The 18495-nt window shown below is 36.5% G+C and overlaps 1 protein-coding gene across 1 annotated transcript in view; it reads left to right on the top strand.

The window, feature by feature from the left end:
- Window positions 1-18495, top strand: part of COG5 (component of oligomeric golgi complex 5) — a 305015-nt gene that overhangs the window by 220729 nt on the left and 65791 nt on the right. Inside the window, exon 12 of the mRNA XM_027071580.2 lies at window positions 8851-9055. Coding sequence (XP_026927381.2) covers window positions 8851-9055 — 205 coding nt within the window. The remainder of the gene's footprint in view (window positions 1-8850; window positions 9056-18495) is intronic.

Here is an 18495-nt window from a genome sequence, read left to right as displayed (position 1 = left end):
GCTTTCTCATTGCCCTTAACTAAGCATTACAAGCCCCTGGTGTTCTTTTTTTTTTTTTTTTTTTTTCCTCTTTTATTTTTTAAAATAAGCCCCTGGTGTTCTTTACGTGCTCTCCTTTTTCCCATGCTGCTCCCTCTCAGTGACTGGCCTTGTCTCCTGGGTCATCAAAACATCTCATGTCATTAGGAAACTCTTTTAATATCCTGTACCTTCTCTCCAAAGAAAAACCTTATTTTCTCCCTGGGGGTCTCTGAGTGTGAGGAAACTGTCCTGTTTACTGATGGCCACCTGCCTGCTCCGTTTACCCTTTCCTCTCAGCAACACCATTCATAGGTCTCTTGGTTCTGTCTTCCATTTCTCCTCTTCTTTTGACTTCTACCCCTCAGATGGGAAACCTATCTAAGTTGCTCTAATTTAGTATAAACGAAAACAAAAGTAGAGAGTTCCTCTTTAGTTACTATTTCATTTCTCCTCTTTTTTATTCAGACTTCTCAAAAGAGTAGTTTGCATTGTTTTCTCTTCATTTTCATACCGTTGACTTCTCAACTAGGTGTACTATGGCTGTCCTCCACCATCCTATTGAAATTGTTCTCATTAAAGTAAGCAGTGATCTACCCTCTTAATTACCAAATCCAGGAGACGTGTTTTCAGTTCTTACATTATGGGACCTATCTAGCTTGTGCAGTCGAAGGAGCTACTGAAAGGAAGTATAATATTTTTAGGCAGAAAAGTCCATTAATACCTCACATTCAGAATAGTTTGTTACTTCTGATAGCATTATTCCTTTAATAACTTCCTTTGGGAGAACTCAAAAGTTGTTTGTAAAGCACCTTCCATTTATATCGCACATACAGTCCCTAAAGTGCACTGTAGTACTTCTTAACATTACAGACAGGCAGTATTAAGGAATGCAACCATCTGCAGAGTTGAAGCGTATACACAATGTAACAGATTGTCTAAGTAAGTAATATTTTGGCAGAAAATATCTAAAGGGAAATTTTCCTAGTTAGCAACATGTTCTTTCTGATTTATAAATGTTGTTCATGCTTAGTAAGAAGAAGTTATAGGTATAATAAAATATAATCCAAGACAGTGAATATACTTTATTAAAAAGGAAAGGGGCTTGAACTTGTCACCTTGAAAATTCAAAATAGCTTCTGTAGGAAATCTGCTGCTTTAATTATCTATGGGTGAAAGTTATTTCCAAAATAACTTCTAAACTTTATGTCTGTTACTTTTCCGTTGTAGTTTCTAGGTAATAGTTGTTCACCAGCCTGTTGGGTTATAATATATATGTTTTTTTAAGTCTCAGTAGAAACAAGCAAAATAAACATTACCATTTTAAACTCTTTGAAATTAAAACATAATTCTTCTTTGTTATCTGATGATTTTCCCAGAATGTCTCATTTCCCTTTGCTTTATTTTTCTTCATAGTTCTTATCCCTTGCTAATATACACATACTATTTATTTATCATGTCTGGATCTCCTTCCCCCCATTAGAATGTAATCTCCATAAGATGCAAAATACTGTTTTGATCATGGCAGTATTTTCAATGGCCAAAAAAGTACCTGGCACACAGTAGGACATCAGTAAATCCTTGTTGACTAGAAGGAAGACAGGAAAAGAGGAAGGAATCAAGGAAGAATAAATGCCAGTGTCCCTTTAAAAAGCTTAAGAACCTAACAAAAACTATTTTTTGAAATATGTTTGAAATATTCTGGGAAGTGACTTTTTAAAAACATTTAAACCCTTTGTGCAGTATTATTCCCTCAAAACTCTTAAGCAACTCCGGGAGATGATTCATACAATTAAGGGAGCTACATGGTATATATCTGTAGTGCTTTGGAAAACAAAGTGTGAGTAAGAGTAACACTGAGGAGATATCTATATTTTAAGATTTAGAAGCTTGAATACTTGAAATGTATGCTAAAATTCATTTTCTTCACCTTTTTAAAAATACAGTGATAAATCAGGAATCTAGGTGTCCTGAGAAATAGGGAGATGAGCAACCTGTATGAATTATGAGTACTTTTCTTTATTGTAGATTTTTTAAATGTTAGAATGATGTGAATATTAAATGAGATCTTTATTGTGATAGATTTCTTAAAAGTTAATGTATAACTTTATATATATATATATACACACACACACACACACATACACACACACGTATGTATACACACACACACACTGAGGAGATACATCTCACACCCTCATGTAAAGTACCTTGTAGAATAAAAAAAATTTTTTTTAATGTTTATTTATTTTTGAGAGAGAGAGTATGAGTGGGAGAGGGGCAGAAAGAAAGAGAGAGAGAGAGATATACACAGAATCAGAAGCAGGATCCAGTCTCTGAGCTGTCAGTACAGAGCCTGACACAGGGCTTGAACCCATGAACTGTGAGATGATGACCTGAGCCGAAGTTGGACATATATCCAACTGAGCCACCCAGGTGCCCCAGTACCTTGTAGAATTTTGAGCCCTACAACTGAAGCATGCTTTCACTGTAGAGTTCTAATGAGCTAATACAAGGGACCATCCTAAACACCCTGTGTTTAGTACATAAAGACGAAAACTTGGAGTTTGCCCAAAAAGAGGAATAGTTCATTGTTGAGAGTTTGAGAGGAGGAAGTTCTAAAAGTTTATATAACCTGGAGGGAGGTGAATCTTAGCCATCAAATAAGTTTTTGGAGACTTCCTTTGCAAGGGCAAGTTTGATCATGTAATTCTCTAATAAAAATCTTTTATTGGTATATATATATCAAATCATTATATTGTATACCTTGAACTAACACAATGTTGTAAGTCAGTTACATCTCAAACTGAAAAAAAATAAATTTAAGAAGATTAAAAAATTTTCATTGATTCCCGTTATTTTTTTTAAAAATCGTTTATTATCATATAACACTCATAAAGAAAAAGTGTGAGTATCATAATTGTACACCTAAATGAATTTTTCATATCTTAATATAGCTATGTAACCAAGAACAGCATCCAGATCAAGAAACAGGGTATTACCTAAACCAGAAGGTCCCCTCAACGTCTCCTAGTTTCTGCCTGCCCTTCTCCTAACAGTATTTATTTCTAATGACATAGATTTTTAAAAAATTATTATTTTATACAGATAAAATTAGCTGGTTTGTATTCTAGTGTTTGCTGTCTGATGTCTCTTGCTCAGCATGTTGCTAAGGTCCTCTATCTTGTTGCATGCACCTGAGGTTGTTCTCAATGTCATCAAATGTTCCATTCTGTGAATATATTATAAAATATTTATCCACCATATTATTGGTGGGCATTTGGGTGGTTTCCCGTTTTTGAGCTATTTTAAGTAATGCTACTATTACAATGCTGTCCTTTTTTTTATTGGGAATAAACCTGGGAACGGAAAATAGTTAGGTGGAGTAGACAGAATAATAGGCCTCATAGAGATTTGCATGTTTTATCTTACATGGCAAAAGAGATTTTGCAGATGTGATTTAAGACTCTTGAGTTGGAAAGACTGTCCATCATCCAGGTGGGCCCACGATATTCACAGAGGCTCAAAAGGGTAAGGGCGGGGGGGGGGGGGGGGAGGGCGGGGTGGGGGCGGGCAGGAGAGTCAGAGGAGGAGGTGTGATCATTGAAACAGAAGTCAAAGTGACAAAACTGGGGACCTCAGGCCAAGCAGTACGGGCAGGTGGGAAAGTCCGGGAAAAACAACTTTAGAACAGTCAGAAGGAACATAGTCAGAAGGAACAGTCAGAAGGTGCTAGAGAACTTGATTTTGGCTTAGACCAAATTTGTACTTCTGACCTCCAGGTTTGCAGGATAATACATTTATGTTGTTTTAAGCCCCCAAATTTGTGTTAATATGTTACAACAGCTATGGAAACGAATATGGGACATAATAGAATTTACACATGGTCAGCTTTAAGAGTTACTGCCAAAGAGTTTGCAAATGTTGTACCAAATTAACCTCTCACTGGCAACACTTCCGTGCTTCTGCTTTTCCCCATATCCTTGACATTTGAATTGTCTGGTTTTTTTTTCCCCTTTAACCATTCTGGTGGACATTTAGTCAAATAATGTTGCAGTTTTAATTTTATTTCTTTAGTGATAAATGATACTCATTTTTTCCATGTATTTATATGCTATGTAGATATGCTCTTTTGCAAAGCTTCTATTCATTTCTATAGAATTCTTTCGTACTGATTCACAAGATTTTATTTACATATTCTGAATTATTTTTATTAGTTTCTTTTCTCCCCCTTTGGCAGTGTAGTTGCACATATGTAGGCTAATCATTTCAATTCATTCTAGGATTGGGTTGGATTGGGGTAATTGCAGTTTTAATAATACCCAGTCTGTCCCTAATTGTTCCTTTTTCTTGAGCTTGCTTCTCCCAGGCTTTTAATTGAGAGGTTACAGGCTCTTTGTCTCCTCAGCCCTGAAATACTGAGTCTGATCTAGCACTGCCATTTGGATGTTTCCAGACAAATCTCTAACCTTTCACCTCATGAAACTTCAGAATCTGGTGAATGTCTTCCTGGGAAGGAAGAGCTACCTGTGTGGCATGTTCTCTCCCCTCAGCTGGTCTTGGTGTCCTATGGTATGTTTCCACAAATATGAAGGATATTTTACCCCTACTCTCTGAAGTTTTAGACCTAGTTCCTCAGCTCCCCTTGCAACTCCATAACTCAGTAAATTTGCTGTTGGACACTAGGGTTGAGGGTCCTTAAGTTTCAAAATTTTTACTCCAGTCCCATGAACCACTAAAAACTCTGCTAGTTTGTTCTCCAGCAGAGCTTCTCTGCTTGGGCCAGGCTTGAGTTTTTTAAAATATATATGGCTTCTTTAATGGAACCTTGGTCTGCCTCCACTCTTCTTTCCCCTTTACTCCCAGGGTACATTCCCAGCATGACTTTTCTGGTCCCTTCTTATCTCTTCACTCATTTTTTTTTCCTTTCTAATATTTTGTCTCTGTACTGGAGCTTTAATTTGTGAAGGAATCACCCTCTTTCTTCTCAGTATTTACAAATACCTGAAACACGTGTATATCCTTCCCTTCACCTGGATAACTCACATTCATCGTTCCAATCTCAGTTTAGAGATGAAGTGTTCCTTGATGTCTCCCTCCCCATACACTTGTTCAGATATGAGTATGACACCCTCTGTCTGCTCCTGTAAAGCACTTTTTAGGTCCCCTTTAGTACTTATCCTGCTGTATTATAATGGCTCACCTCCTTGTTTGTCAGTATCTTCCACCAGGCTCTAGAAAAAGCTTATCTGTGTACCTCTGTTCCATATTACATTCCTGTCACAGAGCACAGTGCTCATTACATAATTGCCATTCTGTTGAAATGGATGCCCAAAGTGTTAAATTAATATTTAAATGCGTTGAGAGATAGGAGGAAATGTGAAGACAAAAACAAAAAATAAAAGTACCTTTTATTAAAAAAAAACAGTGCTTAAAAGTTAAATGAGATCCAAATATCAAGTGCTTTTAGAAAACAAACAACAATATGTATGTATGAGAAACAGGGACGTGAGAGGATGACATAAAAATGTTGGGATGATTATCATAGAATATCAAATTAACTTTTACTTTTTTCCTTATACCTTATATATTTGGTCCTTTGCAACGACCGTATCATCAGTTATAAAATAGGAAGCAGTTTTCATTGAGGTAAGAGGAGGAAAAAAACATGAGACTAAGATATTTAATTAAATCCTCCATAAGGATTTGTTGGTTGGATAAATGTGACCCACTAGTTACCGAAATGAATCAAGTGCTCAAAATTGAAGGGTAGAGTGAGATAAAAGGAGCTCAGAGAAAAAAAATCCCCAGTTTACCTCACATATCTGGGTAAATTCCAAATGGATCAAAGAATTAAATATAAAATGTGAAATCACTCAAGGGATGGAAGAAAACATAAGTGAGTAAGCTAGGAATAGGGAAAGCTTCTAACTGATTGAACATTCAGAAGCAATTATGAAATGATTGAAAGTTTGATTATATTAAAGTTTTTACATGACGGAAAAAACCTTACACAAAATAAAAAGACAGATGACAAACTTGAGAAACATTTTATAACTTACAAAAAGAAAATATAATAATATAAAATAATATATGTATAATATATAGTAATATAAAAAGCTGCTAAAATGAGAAGTCAGAGGCCAACAACCCTCAAGAAAAAAAAAAACGTAGATACCTCTTATTTGGAAAAGATGCTCAGTGTCCCCCATGAATTAAGAAATGCAAAGTGAAAGTACATAGAGATGCCATTTCTCATCTGTCAAGTTAGCAAAAAGTCAAAAAAGTTTAAAACCACATTCTGTTGACAAGACTGTGGGGCAACAGTCACTCCTCACACAGTGTGACTTCAAATACAAACCTTATGGAGGAGAGTTCGTGAGTGTCTAACAGATAAACCTTTGCTTTTTTACCCCGCAGTTCTACTTCTAAAGACCTATTCCATAGATGCACTAGCAAAACTATGAAAAGATGTTCACAAGACTGTTCATTGAATCATTATTTGGAATAGAAAAAAAACTGGAATAGCCCAAATGTTCCTCACAAGGGGATTAAACAAAGTGTGGTGCATCCATAGATTGGAATGCCATGTAGCTTTTGAAAAAGGAAGAGGAAGAGGCAAAAAAAAAAAAACCAAAAACAAAAAGACTGAAGAATATCTCCAAGATACATTAAGTTAAAAAAAGTGAAAAGATACGTGTGCAGTGGGCTATTGTTTACCTAAGAAAGGGAGTGGTGTAAATATACCGTTTTGCTTATTTTTTAAGAAATGGAAGGATAAGTCATAAAATCCAGAAAAATGATTACCAGTAGTAGGGGAGGGGATGTGTGAAGAATGCATTGGAGAGACCAAGGATAAAAGCTAGACTTCTTTGAATATACTTGGTTGTGTAGATTTAACTTTGAAGTCATATGAATATTTTATGTAGTTCTAAAATGGAATGAAAGTGAAAGGAGAAATTACTAAAAATCAAAAGTAAAATGGAAAATCTTAATGCAAATGTTTGTCCAGGACTTGGAGAGGCACTCTTTCATTTGACTTTTTACTTTACTCTTTTGACAGCCTTGTAGTAATTTGTTTTTTAGCCTTATTGGGATATATTTAAAGGACAGCAAGAACGTCCCCCCAAAACCCATGAACTCTTTTCAGTAATCATGTTACTGATAGTTTATTAATGATTAATTATTAATCATGGTTACTGATGATATTATTACCATTATTCTCAGACTGTTGTGTGTGCTCAGTGGAATGGATACTTGGTTGCTGTGAAGAAAGCTGAAAACTGGAAACATTTGTAGGGAAATGGAGGATAAGAAGTTGAAAGGAGGTGTTTTGTTTTTTTTTTTTTTTTTTTGGTGACCTTTATTTTTTTCTGTGAGATAATGGGGGCAGTCATCTTCATATTGTAAGTGGATTCAAGATTAGGTAGTTAGGTTGGAGGAGAATATGTATGCTTTATATTCCTGCTAAAAGGGATGGTTGGGGGATAGAACGCATACCCCGTTGATAGATTCTATAACTTTGTGTTGCTGTTATTATGTAAAAAAAAAAACAAAAACAAAAACAACTAAGAAACCTCCTAGGGACCATAGCCAGATATAGCCAGATAATTATTCTACCCTAATTATATGGATATATAGTTTGCACAAGGGGATAACCTCAGGTGGTTGTTTTTGTTTAAGTCTGATTCTCCAAAACTTAATGTTTTAGGCTTTGGTCAGATTTTCCATCCAAAGCTTGCATTTTAATATCTGTTTATCTCAAGGAGAGTTTCTCTGAGTTTTATAAAAGTCTGAATAGGAGAGAATATTTACAAATGATATATCTAGTAAGGGGTTACTATCCAATATTTAAAAAGAACTCATACAACTCAGCACCAAAAAACAAACAAACAAAAAACCCAAACCAAAAACAAATAATCTGATTAAACATGGGCAGAGGACCTGGATAGACATTTTTCCATAGAAGACATACCAACAGGTACATGAAAAGATGCTCAGCATCACTAATCATCAGGGAAATGCAGTGATGCATTTCCACAGTGAGCTATCACCTCACATCTGTCAGAATGGCTAGAATCAAAAAGGCAAGAAATAACAAGTGATTAGGATGTGGAGAAAAAGGAACCTTTGTAACACTGTTGGGAATGTAAATTGGTGCAGCCACTCTGGAAAATCTTAGGGAGGTTCCTCAAAAAAACTAAAAATAAGAACTGTCATATGATCCGGCAATTCTACTTCTGGGTATTTATCTAGGATTTTTAAAGATATCTTTTGGTTACTGATTTCTTATCTAGAACATACTTTGTATAACTGGAAACTTTTTACATTTATTCAGACTCTTTTATGGCATCAGATATTGTTGACTTGGTAAATGACTGATGTGCACGGCATAATGTGTGCTTTGCTCTTTTGGGTGAGGTATTCTATTAAGTGTCAACTAAGTAAACTTTGGATGTTTGAGTTTTCTGTATGCTTATTGATTTTCTGGGTACTTGGTTTTTCCAATTCTTCAGAGAGAAGAAATTGAAATCTTCAATTATAATTGTTGATTGGTCTGTTTTCTTATAGATTAGATTTCAAAATATATGCTTCATATATCAAATGCAGTGAACAGTTTAGGAGGAAAATTATTCTTTAAATAATTTTTACTAGCATTAATTAAAATTACTTGTTAAGTAAATTTTACTAGCCTTATTTTGAAAAGCCTCATTAGAATATATCTTTGGTTTGTCCCATGGTATAGGCTGTTTGTAGCATTACTATATACAAAAGAAAATTTATTTGCTACATTTTATTGTTTCTTATCCATGTTCTTGTTTTGCTTGGCAGCGTCTATGTTTTTGAAACAGGCATTTGAAGGAGAATACCCTAAGTTGTTACGTCTTTATAATGACTTATGGAAGCGTCTCCAACAATACAGCCAAAATATTCAAGGAAAGCTTAATGCAGGTGGAACTGCAGACGTCTGCGTTGACCTACAACACATTGGAGATGATGCACAAGACATATTCATAGCAAAGAAGCCAAATTATGAGTACGTTTATTTGATCAAACCTGTCTGTTGTCATGATAAGGATTTTATCTACTGTTTTATTATAAACTGGAAATTGAGGATGTGCTAATCTTCTAAATATTTGTAATGATCATTATTTATATGTATACTTTAGAAGACTTTGCAACTCTTCAGTGAGAAGTCAGGCTTCATCCTTAATTGAGCAGCCTGGTTCCTAACTGGAATCTGATGTAAAGTATAGCACCCAGTAGGGTGGGTAGAAGCTAGGAGGAGCAGATGTGGTCACTGTCTTTTAAATGATAATATACCTCTAATTGCATCAGATAGTATCATTATTGATGCACCAGTGGCATCAACATGATCTAAAAGGAACTGGTATGTTCAGGAGGGAAATAAATCGTATGCTGAGATAGCTTCTCAGTCTGGTAGGAAAAAACTGAGTATAGTCACATTTACACTTGAAATCTCTTAGCTCCACTCATAAAGTACAGTATATTTAGGCACCATATTTAGGCATCATATTTAGGCACCACTTTGGAAAACAGTATACCATCTCAGTAAGTTTAAACCAGCCAGATTTTCTCCTAAATTGAATTAGAATATTATTTTCAGATTTCTATTTGAACGGCAAACTGGCTTGTACATTTTCTTCAAACACTAGAATCATTCTATTTTGACAAGGCTGACTCAGGTAACAGCAAATTCTTATCACCCACCTTGTAAAAAAAAAGTTGGGTAGATTTAAATGTTTCTCTTTCAATTTTTATTTTTCTACATACTTAAATTGTGTCCACTGTAGTAAGAAGTTCTGACTGAGGAAATATAGGATGTAGAAGTTTTCATTAGCAAGACAAATGGCAGGACTCTAGGCTGGAAAGATAGAATGAGACTATACTCTTTTCTTCAGTAATTCATTTATGCTAAACATGGAGACTAGATAAGAACTAAAGGAAGAGGAGACAAGAAAACTGACCTCATATCTGTTGATCTACAAAGATATAAAATAAGTTTTTTTGAGTATAAAAAATAGAATATATAGTATTATGCTATTTTTGTCTTAGTTTTATTTTTAAGTCTTTATTCGTGTACCAAAAAAGACCTGAAACTATATACAACAAATGGTGATAGTGGTTTATCTCCAGGAGGTAGAATTTTTGTTTTGTATTTTGTGTTTTTCTTTAAAATTAAAAAGGGATGGAAGTAAGGCTGTAAATTCAAAGGAGAGAAAAAAATCAGAGAGGAAAAACATTCTGTGTTTTGACTAATGGGGTCGCACTGTCACCCTTTGGAGGTCAAATTCAATAAAGTAGTTGGTGCGGGGGAGGAGGTATGATCCATATACTAAAAAGCCAAAAAATCATGAGGGTAATAAGGAAACAGATACATTGGGTTATAAATATTCTTTTGAGAAGTAAGGTAGAGAAGAAAACATGAATTTGACCATGTTAACTGAGCTAAAGGAAAGTTCTTGTGTTTTGTTTTTAATAATGATAGAGGGAGTGTTGACAGTGTTTCTAAATAGAAGTAGCCAGTGGAGAGGGAAAGAGATAGGAGATGCAAGAATGGAGAGAGGTAATGAATGGGACAGGGGCCTAAAAAATTAGAGTAAGGACACAAATAGCCAGGTTAGCATTTTTATCATTCACTATTCATGCTCAATTTTGGGTAGTGGTAATTTGCTGTGAAGAAAATAGAATAAGATGATGCAATAGAGTGCCATATATAGGGTGATCAGGGACGAGCTCTATGAGTAGGTGACATTTGACCTGAGATCTGCATAATGTGAAGGAATCAGCCATGGAAGATTTGGAGTAAGATATTTGCAGGCAGAGAGAACAGCAAATTTAGAGTCCTTGAGAATCAAGGTGGAGAGATTGAGGAGTAGAAAGCTAGAACACAGTGAGCAAGAAGGAGAGGGGTACAACATGGGGTTAGAGAGGAAGGGAAGTGTAAGACCATGTAGGACCATAGACTATGGTATGGATTCAAATACAGTGGAAATCATTGCTTTTAAAAGAGGAATAATGTGAATTGATAAACCTTTTAAAATTACCACTCTGGCTCCTATGTGGACAGCTTGGAGGGGAGGTGTTACCACAGAGAAGGAAAAGTAGAAAATGGGAGCTATTTTGTTTGACTGGACAAGGAATGATAATGGCTTGGATTAGGATGAGAGGAAGAGATGGGGAGAATTGGTCAGATTGATTCAAGATATTCGAGGGCAGGCCAATAGAACTTGCTGGTAGATTGGATCTGAGAAGAAAAGAAGAATCAAGGATACTTGGATAAGTAAGTCTGAAGTGATAAAGTTGTTAGGAGTTGCTAAAAAGGTAGCTGAATGTGAATCATATTTGGGAGTCATCATTTTGTAGATTTTTAAGATCAAGGGATTGGAGGAGATTCTATAGGAAAAGATGTATATAAAGAGAAAAAAGAACCCTGGCCCAAGATAGGCACTCCAGAGTTGAGCAGAAGAGTGGCAACCTGCAAAGGGGACACTAAGAGAAAAATGGTGAGATGACAGGAACCCCAAGGAATGAGTTCATTTAAGTTGGAGGAGGACTAGTTCACTGTGTCACACGCTATTGAGAAGTTGACCTCTTGATATGGCAAAGTAAGGCTGTTTGAGGTCTAGGTATGGAATGGTGGGTACAAAAGTATTGTTAGAATTGATGAAAGACAAAATGGGAGAAGATTGACTTCTGGGGCGACAGCACCATCTACTCCACCGACCTACCCCCAGTGAAACTGGTGAAAACTGCAAACAGTTTTTTTTTTGTTTGTTTGTTTGTTTTAATTCTCTGGAAAGGGTACTAAAGAAAAATCAACTACTCAAGAAAATCTGTGGGAGTACCTGGGTGGCTTAGTTGGTTAAGTGTCCCACTCTTGTTTTTGGCTCAGGTTGCGATCTCACATTTGCAGGTTTGAGCCCCAGGTTGGGCTCTGTTCTCAGTGCAGAGCCTGCTTATGATTCTCTCTGCCTCCCTCTCCCCCCCCAAAATTCTGTGAACATTCAGTGAGAATTTTGTAAGAGTGTGTGATGTTTGAACCATGAATGTTTCCTCCCTTCATCCTCCCTCCTCCCTGCTCAGCAAGGCATAGACTCCTCTCCAGACTGCAGCAGCCAAGAGCAAAGGGCTCCCTCTCCCCACAGCTTCCAACAGGAGAGCTTTATTCCTGGGAGGAGCAGAACCTCAGTGTTTCTCATTCTTCCCTCAGCTCTCTGTAGCTGAGGCTAAGTCTCAAGCAGATGAGATGAGTAGGTGGGTGCTTCCTTATAGTGAACTACCCTCACTGAAGGAGTGCAGTCTCTATCTTGTTGGACTCCCTGAAAATACTAGGGCCTCAATAAATCTTCCCCTGGCTTTTAAAATAGTGGTTCCGTGTCAGGAAAGGCAAACTGAGAGGCCCTCAGGCTGCTGCCGACTTACCCCTAACCCCTGCCAAGTTCCTCCAGTGAGGTGTCACTTAGAAGCTCACCATTTTCTCCATCTCTAGCTCCAGAACTCTGGCACAAAAATTCTCCTGGGGGAAGAAACAAGCAGCTAAAAAGCTAGCTCCTAATCTCCTTCCAAAGTAACTGACATTATTTGCAACTTGAGGACATTTTCAAAAACAGTGGAGGTTGTGGTGAGGAGCAGGGGGAGGATATTCATGGCTCTAATGAAGATGCAGATTATACTATAGGCCAGCTAGCTCATAAGAGAGATCTGTGGAATAAGAAAACTGGGAAGAGCTCTTGGAGGTCAGATTATCAAACATGACCTCAGAAATTATTCTATCAAAGGAGCTACGATTAGATGGGATCCGTTTGGAAAGGAGTTTATGGTCCACAGCATTGTTAAAAACAGTAGAGCAATCTGTGGCCAGTGAGTGTGGTCAGGGAAAGAGAGGAAACAGAACCCTGTTAAGACCACTGTTACCCCTGGGTGACTGTGCGCATCCTCAAAGCTCTGCCCCTCTGTGGTACAACATCAAAGGCTTTGCACTGTAAGGGAGAAAGAGACTTCACAAAAATAATCCAGCCAGTCACTAAACATGCAAATAACAATAACAAGCCTCAGAGGTGTAGCGATCTAGTACCCAGAGTTGCAATAATATATTATCAGAAATGTGCAGTTTGTAACAAAAATTATGAGGCATACAAAGGAACATAACAGCGTGACCCAGAGACTGGCTATGAGAGTGACCAAACATTAGATTTAATATAATAAGACTTCACATTAGCCATAGAAAATTGTTGACAGAACTAAAGGAAAATATGATTAAGTAAAGGACTATATGATGGCAATGTTGCCATAAAGAATAGAGAATATCCATAAAAAGATGAAAATTATAAAAAAAATCAAAAAGAAGGGCTGGAATTGAATAGTTTAGTAATTGAAATTTAAAAAATCACTAGAGGGATTCAACAATAGATTTGAATTGACATTAAAAAGAACTAGCCAGGGGGTGACTGGGTGGCTCAGTTGGGTAAGCATCTGACTCTTGACTTCAGCTCAGGTCATGATCTCACAGTCATGAGATCAAGCCCCATGTGGGGTTCTGCACTGCTTGGGATTCTCTCTCTCTCCCTTTCTCTTTCAGCCTCTCCCCCTCTCGAAAGAAAGAAAAAGAAAGAAAGAAAGAAAGGGAAGAAAGGGAGGGAGGAAGGAAGGAAGGAAGAGGGAGGGAGGGAGACATAAATACAATACAATACAATACAATACAATACAATACAATACAATACAATACAATCCATACATAGATATTTTAAAAATGAGCCAAATTGGAAACTAGATTTATGTAAGCCTAGGAACAGATAGGAAAAAATGAAGAAAAATGAATAGAGCCTCAAAGAAATGTGTAAACACACCAATATATATGCAGTAGTACCACAATATGAGGAGAGAGAGAAAGGGGAAGAAAAAATACTCAAAGAACTAATGGCTGAAAACTTCCCAAATTTATTGAAAAACAACATACATACTCAGGAAGCTCAAAAAACTCCAAATAGGATTAACTCATACAGACCATAAACAGGCACATCATAGTAAAAGTGTTGAAAGTTAAAGACAAGTAGAAAATCTTGATAGCAGGCAAAGAAAAGCTATTTGTCACTTATAAGGGAATCCCAAAAGATTGAGAGCTGACTTCTTAGAAGAAACAAAGGAGGCCAGAGGTAGTGGGCTCAACATGCTCAAAGGAAGAAACTGAACCAACAATCCTATATCCAGTAAAGCTGTTGTTCATAAAGAAGAGAAAACTTACCTAGACAAACAAAAACTGAGAGACTTTCTTCCTAGCTGACCTAACTTACAAGAAATACTAAAGGAAGTTCTTCAGGCCCAGTGCCAGGTTTCCTCTTGGTAATTCAAGTACACACAAATGAAGAGCCCCTAATAATGATAGTTGTGAAATTATAAAAGATACTATAAATGCATATTTTCTCATTTCTTCTCTTAAGTGATTTAAAATGCAGTTGTATAAAATACATATAGAATGTGTTGTTGGGCTTACAACATATAGAAATGTAATACATGTGTATACATTTGCCAATAAGAACATAAAGGAGGTAGGTGGGAGCAGAGCCATAATGTACTATGGAAACGATGACAGATGGTAGAGTGATAGTCATAACAACTTATTGCTGGATTTGTAACATTAGTACACATAATATGTATAATAGTGTTACCACAAAGGTAAAATACTTAGGAAGAAATGTAACAAAAGAAGTATAAAGCTTACACTCTGGGAATGACAAAATATTGCTGAAAGAAATTAAAGATCTAAAGAAATGAGAAACATTTCATGTTCACGAATCACAAGACCTAACAGCATTAAGATAGCAGTACTTCCCAAATGGATCTACAGATTCACCTCAGTTGCTATCAGAATCTGTAGAAAGTATTTGTAGAAAGAAACAAGCTGATTCTAAAGTTCATATGAAATTGCAGGGTACCTGGAATGATCAAATCAATATTGAAAAAAAAGAGTAAAGTAGGAGTCATGCTGTGAAATTGCAGGGTACCTGGAATGACCAAATCAATATTGAAAAAAAAAAAAAGAGTGAAGTAGAAGTCATGCTTCCCAGTTGCAAAACTTACTACAAAGTAATGGTAATCAAGATGATATGGTACTGGCACAAGGAGAGACATATTGATCAATGGAATAGAATTGAGAATCCAGAAAAATAAATAAATAACCATGCATCCATGGTCAGCTGATTTTCAAAAGCTTGTCAAGATCATTCAGTGGAGAAGGAATGATGATTAGTGGTAAGACAACTGGATGGTTTCATTCAAAAGGAACCTTACCTCACACCATATACAAAAATTAACTCAGAATGGATCAAAAAATGAAATGTAAGGTCAAAAATATAAAACAGAAGAAAATGTAAAGGTAAGTCTTCATGACTTAGGGTTTGACAAAGAATTCTTAGCTATGACACCAAAGGCATGAGCAACAAAAGAGAAAATACATATATTGGACTATTTGTACTTCAAAGGACACCATCAAGAGTGGGAGAAAATATTTGCAACTCAAATATCTGTCAATGGACTTGTATGTAGAATATGTAAGAGACCTTTGAATTCAATAATAAAAGACAACTTCCCCAATTAAAAAATGGGCAAGGATCTGAGTAGACATACTTCCAAAGAAGTATGACAAATAGCCCCAAAGTAGACAAGTGGCCCAAAAACACATGAAAATATGCTTGACATCAGGAAAATACAAATCAGAACCACAGTGAGTTAGCACTTTACACCACCAATATGCCTTTATCAAAAAGGTATTAACAAGTGTTGGCAAGGATGTGAAAAAATTAGAACCCTCAGAGGTTACTGGTGGAAATCTAAAATGGCACAGGGCTTTGGAAAGCAGTTTGGTAGTTACTAAACACAGATACCAGCAATTCTACTCCTAGATACGTACCTAAGACAAATAAAAACATGTTTGGGGGAGGGTGGAATGAGGAATTATTGTTTAATGGGTATAGTTTCTGTATGGGATCATGAAAAAGTTCCAGAATGGATGGTGGTGATGGTTGCACGACCAAGTAGGAATGTACTTAATGCCACTGAACTGTACACTTAAAAATGGCCACAATGGTAAACTTTGTTATGTATATTTTACCACAAAATGGAACATTAAGCAGATTTTTTAAATGTTTACACAGATTTGTAATAAATGTTTATAGCAGTATTATTCATAATAGCCGAAAGGTAGAAACAACCCAAGTGTCCTTCAGCAGAGTAGTGGGTAAACAAACAGTGGTATATCCATATAATGGAATACTATTCAGCCATAAAAAGGAACGAAGTACTAATACCTGCTACAACATGGATGAAACTCGAAGACATTCTGCTGAGTGAAAGAAGCCAGTCACAAAAATCATATACTGTATGATCCCATTCATATGAAAGTCTAGAATAGCAAATTATGGAGGTAAAAACTAGTATTAGTAGTTGGTTAGGATTGGGGTTGGAGTAAGGGGTTAAAGGGGTTATAATTGAAGAGTATAGTTTCTTTTTGAGGCGATGAAAATGTTCTAAAACTGAGTATGGTGATGGTTGCGCCTATCTGTGGCTATCCGAAAAATTGTACACTTTAAAACTGGTTTGAATTGTACACTTTAAAAATGGTTGAATGTGGGGGCACCTGTGTGGCTCAGTCAGTTAGGCGTCCGACTTTGGCTCAGGTCATGACCTCACGGTCTGTGAGTTCAAGCCCCGTGTCGGGCTCTGTGCCAACACCTCAGAACCTGGAGCCTGCTTCAGATTCTGTGTCTCCCTCTCTCTCTGCCCTTCCCCTGCTTGTGCTCTCTTTCTCGCTCAAGAATAAATAAACGTTAAAAAAAAATTTTTAAAAACAGTTGAATATGAATTCCAAATGTGAATTATCTTTCAGTTTTTTAAAAAGCAGTTTTTTAAAGAATGGGAAAGGAGGAAGTAGATGCAGTTCTTCAAAGAGGTTTAGATAGAAAAAGGAGTAAAGCTACTTTTTTCTTTGACATTATAAGGAAAATCACAGAGGATAGATACAGTTACAAAGAAAGAAAAAAGCTAGGGAAGTCCAAGGTGATGAAGACCAGTGGTTTGGTCTTAGAGTAAAGTAGCAGCAAATGGTCACCTATAGAGAGCAGGAGCTGCTAGTGCGGAATTTCGAGTTAATACCTTGCGCTTTAGGTCTCTTGAAAGTAAGGGGTTAGCATAAATGTATAATAGATGCAATTTTCTTTTTCTCTGCAAAATGTGGGTGGCATAGCAGCAGGTACAGAAATCATCTAAATAAGATATTCTTAGAGCTTTGAAAGGAAGATGAATTAGAAAAATCAAGATGCTAATGAGAGAACCTTGAAATGGTTGGCTGCGGATAGAGGATAGACTGGTGAATATCATGATGGAGTAGGAGAGTCAGAAAAGGTTCCATAGCATTGATCGCAGTAAGGTCTAAGAGCAAGTTCTTTTGAGTAAAATCTCGCTCCTTTATTGACATAAAAAAAGCCTGGCATGGTATTTTTCATCTATTTTCTGTTTGACTTCATCTTGTACCACTCTCCTATCACTGAGGTGCTTGCTTCTCTAAGTTTTTAGCCAACAAAGCCAGGTGTGGCCCCTCCTCAGGGCCTTTGCACTTCCTGTTTTCTTTGCATGGAAATCTCCATCGCTTTGCTCGCTCTTTTCCTTCAGATGTGCTCAGCAAACCTTCTTTTGCCTTATCCTGTACAATATAGGATGAAAAAAAATGAGAAAGTCATCTAAACACATTGTTTCTGGCTTACTTCATTTTTCTCTTAAAACTTATGACTCATATTCCATATTTAAATCATTTAAAAATTTGTATTTATTTTTCTGAGTATCTTATTAGCAACGTTAAGCTTCTCATTTAGTGAGTGGTAAGAGGACAGGGAATTTTAATTGACTTTACTACTATATTTCCCACATCTAGGAAGTATCTGGCAAATCGGAGAGACTTAATAGTATAGAGGGAAGGAGATGAGGTAAGTTGAAGGTGTGAAAAGTTGTCTTCAAGGTTGGAGAGCAAGAAGTAGAGCAGTTCAAAATGATGACTCAACTATGGAAGCTTCATAGTAAAGCTAAAGTAAAAGTAGACTTCTAATACAAGATAGGTTTCAGGAAAGTTATCAGTTTCGACATTGTAGTCACTAAGGATCTTCACTGCAATTCGGAGACCAGGAAGAGTGTTAGTACTTATAATTCAGAACTGAAATGTCTGCAGAAGAGGAAAGAGGCTTCTTAAGGTCAGTAAATGACAGGAGCAAAAACAGAACACATTTAAGTAGATGGTGTGGACTTCAATAGAGGATTGCCTCTGGCAGATTTAGACACTAATTCCTCCCTGTTCCATTGTGTTCTATCTTCACCTATTACAGAAAACACTATAGTTAGCACTCTACCTGCACATTTCTTCACTGCCTTGTAAAGTGCTTTTAATCTACATCTTCCCAGCACTTAACA

Source organism: Acinonyx jubatus, chromosome A2 (genome assembly GCF_027475565.1).
Source record: "Acinonyx jubatus isolate Ajub_Pintada_27869175 chromosome A2, VMU_Ajub_asm_v1.0, whole genome shotgun sequence".
NCBI lineage: Eukaryota > Metazoa > Chordata > Mammalia > Carnivora > Felidae > Acinonyx > Acinonyx jubatus.
The sequence above is the reverse complement of the archived record's forward strand: the minus strand, read 5'-3'. Positions and strand labels throughout refer to the sequence as shown.